Source organism: Emys orbicularis, chromosome 12 (assembly GCF_028017835.1).
Source record: "Emys orbicularis isolate rEmyOrb1 chromosome 12, rEmyOrb1.hap1, whole genome shotgun sequence".
Taxonomy (NCBI): domain Eukaryota; kingdom Metazoa; phylum Chordata; order Testudines; family Emydidae; genus Emys; species Emys orbicularis.
In genome coordinates this window covers 2,198,123-2,205,348 of record NC_088694.1, presented here as the reverse complement: position 1 = coordinate 2,205,348, position 7,226 = coordinate 2,198,123, and the positions used below count along the sequence as shown (strand labels likewise).

Genomic DNA, 7,226 nt, shown 5'->3' with positions numbered 1-7,226 from the left:
TGGGTTCCTCACAAGAACCTCTAAACAGCATCTTTAATGCAGTAGGCAGCAGCATAAGCACCAGCAGGGGTGAAAGTAACTTAAAGGACTTACCAGTATGCCGGAGTCCTAAGCAGGGGGCGTGGCCTCAACTGGAAGCGGTGTGGCCTCAACCGGAGGGGGGGGAGCCTTTAGAGCCTTAGGCCCTTTAAATCGAGATTTAAAGGGCCCCGGGCTCTGGCTGCAGTAGTGGTGGCTGGTAGCCCTGGGCCCTTTAAATCACTGCCGGAGCTACCAGCTGCAGAGGCGGCTGGGAGCCCCGGGGCTCAGGGGCCATTTAAAGGGCCCGGGGCTCCAGCTGCCACTACCGCAATGTAGTCCCGGGCCCTTTAAATCGCCCAAGGAGCCCCGGGGGTCCCAGCTGCCACCACTACCCCAGGGCAGCAGGGCTTGGGCGGCGATTGAATGGGCCTGGGGCTCTGGCCGCCGCTACCGCCCCAGGCCCTTTAAATCGCCGCTGGCTCTGGCAGCAGGGCTCTGGTGGCAGTTGAAAGGGCCCGGGGTGGTAGAGGCGGCCGGAAAGCGGCAGCTTTGACCTAAAGCCTGCAGAATTAAATGAGCTGAATCTGTGCCTTTGCACAAAAATTTACTGAAAAGTAGTCACATGCCCTTGCTTTGTTTATTTCTAGGTTTTCAGTGCTCCTGGCCTTCCTGGATCATCCATCTGTCAAATCTCCCCAGCCACCGTCCTGTCATCATGTCCAAGTTAAAGAGTTCTGAATCCGTCAGGGTGGTGGTGCGGTGCCGGCCAATGAATGGGAAAGAGAAGGCAGCTTCATATGATAAAGTTGTTGATGTGGATGTCAAGTTAGGGCAGGTATCAGTGAAGAATCCCAGGGGAACATCTCATGAGCTGCCTAAAACCTTCACCTTTGATGCTGTCTATGACTGGAATTCCAAGCAGTTTGAACTTTATGATGAGACCTTTAGACCTCTGGTGGATTCTGTCCTGCAAGGGTTCAACGGGACTATCTTTGCCTATGGGCAGACTGGGACAGGAAAAACATATACAATGGAAGGAGTGCGTGGTGATCTTGAAAAAAGAGGGGTCATCCCCAATTCGTTTGATCACATCTTCACCCACATCTCTCGATCTCAGAACCAGCAGTATTTGGTTAGAGCTTCTTATCTGGAAATATACCAAGAAGAAATCAGAGATTTGCTATCAAAGGATCAGTCCAAGAGGCTGGAGCTGAAAGAGAGACCAGACACTGGGGTGTATGTGAAGGACTTGTCATCTTTTGTCACAAAGAGTGTCAAGGAGATCGAGCACGTCATGAATGTGGGGAACCAAAACCGCTCAGTTGGTGCTACCAACATGAATGAGCATAGCTCCCGTTCCCATGCCATTTTTGTGATCACTATTGAGTGCAGCGAGGTGGGACTTGATGGAGAGAATCACATCCGTGTAGGAAAACTCAACCTTGTGGACCTTGCAGGCAGTGAACGCCAGGCCAAGACTGGAGCGCAGGGGGAAAGGTTGAAGGAAGCTACCAAGATTAACCTCTCCCTTTCAGCTTTGGGCAATGTTATATCTGCCCTAGTAGATGGTAAAAGCACTCACATTCCATACCGGGACTCAAAACTAACTAGGCTACTTCAGGACTCACTAGGTGGCAATGCTAAGACTGTGATGGTGGCCAATATAGGCCCTGCCTCTTACAATGTAGAAGAAACTCTTACTACCCTGCGATATGCCAACCGTGCCAAAAACATCAAGAACAAACCAAGAGTTAATGAGGATCCTAAGGATGCACTGCTACGAGAATTCCAGGAAGAAATCGCTCGGCTCAAGGCACAATTGGAAAAACGGTCTGTTGGCAAAAGAAAGAGGAGAGAAAGGAGAAGAGATGGTGGGGAAGAGGAAGAGGAGGATGGAGAAGAGGGTGATGAAGGGGATGACAAAGATGATTACTGGAGGGAGCAGCAGGAAAAGCTGGAAATTGAGAAGAAAGCTATTGTAGAGGATCACAGCTTGGTGGCAGAAGAAAAGATGAGGTTGCTAAAGGAGAAGGAGAAGAAGATGGAGGATCTGAAGCGAGAGAAGGAAGCAGCAGAAATGCTGGGTGCCAAAATCAAGGTAGAGTGCTTGTTGGACTCCTTGAAGGGAATGTTCTCTGGGTTTAGGGAAGGATGGCAGTTCATCAAATTGGGATGCTAACCATGTAGAGAAAGTTTCAGAGTAATGGTGAGGAGGTATACCTGGGTCAGAGTAATGGTGAGGGGGTGTGCCTGAGTCAGAAGTTTTAAAAATCAACTTTATGTAGACAGAGGTGGGAATTCCTTAAAAAAATGAATTTAGAAGTAGTGGTTCACATTTGTAAGATGTTTTATATAATTTATGAACTGTGGTTGTAGAACCTACTTGTAGGACCCTGGGAAGTCCGTACAAGAGATTAAATGTGATATACACACTTCTTATTATACTGTAACTTATAAGTAACAAGCTTCATTCTGTTACTGATTATTAGTAACTTATATATGTGAAAGCCTCCATGTCAACCTCTCAGACAAAATGTGGGACGGATTGCCATAATGCAGAACACAAGACAAATTACTAGTGCATTAACCTTACAATTATGTAGGATTTCACAGAGAGAACAATTTACATAACAACAGGTTTAAATTTGGATGTTCAGTGAGTGACACCCCTTATAAAGGAGAGTTCAGTGGTAACTATCTAAGGAGTTGTTACTGTTTTTTAAAAAGAATGAGTTACGTGGCTGCTTGAGAGGTTAACCTCTCGATATGTTTTTTTCTTTCAGGCAATGGAAAGCAAGCTCCTTGTTGGAGGGAAAAACATTGTGGATCACACAAATGAACAGCAGAAAATCTTGGAGCAGAAACGTCAGGAAATTGCAGAACAGGTAAGAGAGGGGGAAACAATTTATTATTTTGTGGCAAAGAGTTGCTATTCTAGACCTTTCAGAAAACATGAAGGTAAGAGAAACTATAAACTAGTGTTCCTGAGATTAATGATTGATCCCTAGCCCTAGTTTAATGATTACTGGCAAAAGAGAGATAAAAAGGGTTTGTGTCCTCTTTACTGCTTTATGATGTATAGAGAAGGCCTGTAATCTTTTTTTCCTCATTGTTTTTTACATTAGAGACTCTGGTCCTGTCTTGGTTAGAAATTTCTGTGGTGGAGAACTAATGAAATGATATCATCATAAGACCCTAGAGAGTGAAAGCTGCAGCAATTAAATGAGGGGAGGGATATTTAGTCAGACTATTTACAACTTTTTCTATTTTGTGTTTTTGTTGGTGCATATTTAACTGCAATGACTAATTAAGATTTTGGAGAAAGAAAGTCCTTGCTACGGTTTCAACACTCCCACTCCTTTAACTGAGCTTATTCACAATAAATATCCTATGAGGCGCCCAACAAACCCTTCAAAGTCAAATAAACACAGGGTTGATGTTTTAACAACTTGAAATTGGAATCTAAATCAAGAGTCCTGGATCCCAGGCAAAAGGGACGCCTTGGATGTGGCTTTCATGTATGCAGGCACCGAAGGCAACAATATGACAGTGTTGATCTAATCTTGTTTGTGGTATTCCTTAGAAACGTCGGGAGCGAGAAATCCAGCAACAGATGGAAAGTCGGGATGAGGAAACATTGGAGCTGAAAGAGACCTATAGTTCCCTACAGCAAGAGGTGGACATCAAAACCAAAAAACTCAAAAAGGTAAAAAGTAAATAATGCTAGGTCAGATGGATTAGAAACTGAATGGCACTGCATGTGAAGGTGATAGCAACATTGAATAGTCATTGCTCTGGTTCTTCTCACCTGTTCCAGCTATTTTCCAAGCTGCAAGCTGTGAAGGCAGAGATCCACGACCTCCAGGAGGAGCACATCAAGGAGCGTCAAGAACTGGAACAGACCCAGAATGAGCTTACCAGGGAGTTAAAGCTAAAGTAGGTCCCATTTAGAGTGACCAGACAGCAAATGTGAAAAATCGGGACAGGGGTGGGGGATAATAGGAGCCTATATAAGAAAAAGACCCCAAAATCGGGACTATTCCTATAAAATCAGGACATCTGGTCACCCTAGTCCCATTGCTCCATATGCTGCCCTTAAGTCTTACTAAAGGTATTTTATTCTTGGGAGTGGATTGCAAGCCAACTGCTTATAGAACAAGAGACAACTAGAAATTCCTCCTCTTTGTCTAGGACTGTGTTGGAGAGGTTGTGGGATGTTAATGAGATGTTAATTCTCCTATTTACATATGTCCCATCTTTGTTCTTGCCTGTTATCTACAGGCACCTGATTATTGAAAACTTTATTCCCCTGGAGGAAAAGAACAAGATCATGAATAGATCTTTCTTTGATGAAGAGGAAGACCAGTGGAAACTGCATCCCATAACCCGGCTGGAGTGAGTTTACCCCCTAACCTTACCTTAAGACTGGGTCACATGAAGACTTCAAGCTGGCCAGAGCAAGATTCTCCACACAGTTTTAGCCTCATCCAGCAAGAGTGCTTAAAGTCAGAATGAAGTTTTAGCCAAACTGTAACCTGAATATAGTAAAGGTGAAGGCAAAGTTAGGAAAATTCTAACCTGTGAGGAGAGGAAGGAATTTCTACTGATAATGTCACATATGCACCTCTACCTCGATATAACGCTGTCCTCGGGAGCCAAAAAAATCTTACCGCGTTATAGGTGAAACCGAGCTATATCGAACTTGCTTTGCTCCGTCGGAGTGCGCAGCCCTGCCCCCCCGGAGCACTGCTTTACCGCGTTATATCAGAATTTGTGTTATATCAGGTCGCGTTATATCGGGGTAGAGGTGTGTATATATATATAATCTTCCAAAGGATTGCAAATTGCTTTGCAAACTACATATAGTATTGTGTTCAACATTAAAAACAGATTCAACATATCTACCATAGTTCTTTCCTATTTTAAAGATAAGATATCTCAGAGGCCAGTGTATAGAAACTGTTGGCAAATCCTGACTGTATATAAGAGGTTCCAAAGAGCAAATGTAGAATGAAAGGGCCAGAGGAATGTACATCATCCTATGGTTTGTACTATAGGAATGTTTAGGAATCCCATAGTAAGCTCAAAACAACAAATTGGAGAGGCCAACTTGTGAAGGACTGTATCTAATACTGCTTGCTGGGTTTTTACTGTCCTGTTGGAGCACATTCCCAGGTACCTGTAGCAATCTTCTTTTTCCAAATAGATACACTGGATTGCCTCAGTGCATTGCAGATCATAGAATCATAGAATATCAGGGTTGGAAGGGACCTCAGGAGGTATCTAGTCCAACCCCCTGCTCAAAGCAGGACCAATCCCCAACTAAATCATCCCAGCCAGGGCTTTGTCAAGCCTGACCTTAAAAACCTCTAAGGAAGGAGATTCTAAGGAAGGAGATATTTTGATTTATTCAAATAATGAAAAACCTTGTCAGTTTTTGGCATGTGATCGATTCAGTACTCATCTCCTTTTCAGTAACCAGCAGATGATGAAAAGGCCAGTGTCAGCAGTGGGATATAAGAGGCCTTTGAGTCAGCATGCCAGGATGTCCATGATGATTCGTCCAGAGGCCCGGTACAGGGTAAGCCCAAACATGGATGCAGCCTGCATCTCCTTATCTCTTGTGTTCAGAGGAGTATGAATTTCTGAGGATATATAGTTGTCCTACATAAACTGTGACAGATGCAGAAGACTGTGGAGAGGAAGCCTCCCTCTTGACATATTAAAAATGTGTCTTAAACCCAGCAGTCTGGTGTTGCTCAAGAAGAGTTTATGACCTTCATGCTGCTGCTAAGTTACCTTCACCTGGTGTTGATCGAAAGTGGTAAAGTAAAAGCTTAAGCAGGGTGATAGGAAAGTCACAAGCCAGAGAGAATGAAGTGGCCCGAGAGCAGTCTTTGTGACAAGGGTAATGTGACCACGCACACATGGGATATATACATTTCCAATCAATCTAGGAGTTCTGGTAACAATCCTTATCAAAGCGTGGAATACGTCAGTATAGTGAGTGGAAAGTCTGAGTATGTGTGGACATTGATGGTTCTGGTTCTGCTTCCACTTTCTTAGGCAGAAAACATTGTGCTACTGGAGCTAGATATGCCTAGCCGAACAACCCGAGACTACGAGGGCCCAGCCATTGCTCCTAAAGTGCAGGCTGCTCTAGAAGCAGCTCTGCAGGATGAAGATGAGATACAGGTGGATGCCTCCACTTTTGAGAGCATGTCCAATAAAAAATCAAAATCCAGGTGAGTCAAGTTGTAGAAAGTAGGTTATGTCCACCTCTGTCCCTTGGACCCCAGTCAGCAATGTATGCATGCATAGGGTCACTGTCTGTCTGCAGGACTGGTCAGTGGGATGAAAACTAAATTAGTCCTGAGGTAGGTGGAGAGAGATGGGTAAATAAGGCAGAGGAGCAAGCTGAGATTGATCGAGAATTATATCCAGTCAAACTCATGCAGCTTTTGGGAGATTCGTTTTGATGTGTAACAGGCAACTTTCTTTGTTTTTACTTCTTCAGGCCTAAAACTGGAAGGAAATCGGGGGGATCCTCTTCCTCGGGCACCTCTGGGTCTCAGCTCTACCCACAGTCCCGGGGGCTGGTTCCTAAGTAAAAACAGCAATTCCTCTCCAGGGCGTGAACAGCATTTGCCTTCTGAGAGCAAAGACAAGTAAAAACCTGCAGAGAGGACTCTCAGCCAGACTCCAAGCCCTTTCCTTTGGGGAATAGCAATGGCCTCTTTGCAGTTTAACTGACTTGTGTCAAAATGTGCCAGTCCCAGGTGTGCTGAACCTTGCAGGAAAAGATTTGCTCACAATCTAGCAATCAGCCCCTATTGGGAACAGATTTTAGTTAGGAAATCAGAAATGCATGAGGTACGTTAAAGTGTGTTAGAAGCAATGGGAAGCATGAGGATCACCTCACAGCATCGCCCTCTCTCCTTCTGTTCCAGCCCCCTTGCTGTACTGGGCTCTCTTGCTGTTGGGCAACAGGAAAGAGTTGAAAGTCATCTCAACAGAATCAACTCTCCAGAACCTCAGGATGAAAACTTAGTGAGGTTAAAAAGTGGAGGGCGTATCCAAACTTGACTAGGTGCATTGTTTTCCTCTTTCTATTGAAAGAATGGCGTCTTCATATGGGGTTAGAGTTGGGTTGAACAACCCTGAGACGGGCAGGATTGGAGATCTGTTTCCATGCACTTCACAGC

The 7,226-nt window shown here is 44.7% G+C and overlaps 1 protein-coding gene across 1 annotated transcript; it reads left to right on the top strand.

Moving 5' to 3' along the window:
• The first annotated feature begins 696 nt into the window (after positions 1 to 696).
• Positions 697 to 6,632, top strand: KIF3B (kinesin family member 3B). The gene is made up of 9 exons (XM_065414372.1): positions 697 to 1,859; positions 2,025 to 2,119; positions 2,805 to 2,906; positions 3,605 to 3,727; positions 3,839 to 3,957; positions 4,303 to 4,416; positions 5,497 to 5,602; positions 6,088 to 6,266; positions 6,539 to 6,632. Exons 1-9 carry the CDS (start codon positions 737 to 739, stop codon positions 6,630 to 6,632), a joined length of 2,055 nt encoding a protein of 684 aa, XP_065270444.1. The 5' UTR covers positions 697 to 736.
• Positions 6,633 to 7,226: the final 594 nt, after the last annotated feature.

What these genes read in the sequence shown, in the direction of transcription:
- KIF3B (XM_065414372.1), top strand. Translation starts at nt 737, where the DNA reads ATGTCCAAGTTAAAGAGTTCTGAATCCGTCAGGGTGGTGGTGCGGTGC. An exon ending in AAACCAAAAAACTCAAAAAG is followed by an intron (nt 3,728 to 3,838) that starts GTAAAAAGTAAA and finishes CACCTGTTCCAG; the next exon opens with CTATTTTCCAAGCTGCAAGC. An exon ending in CATCCCATAACCCGGCTGGA is followed by an intron (nt 4,417 to 5,496) that starts GTGAGTTTACCC and finishes TCTCCTTTTCAG; the next exon opens with TAACCAGCAGATGATGAAAA.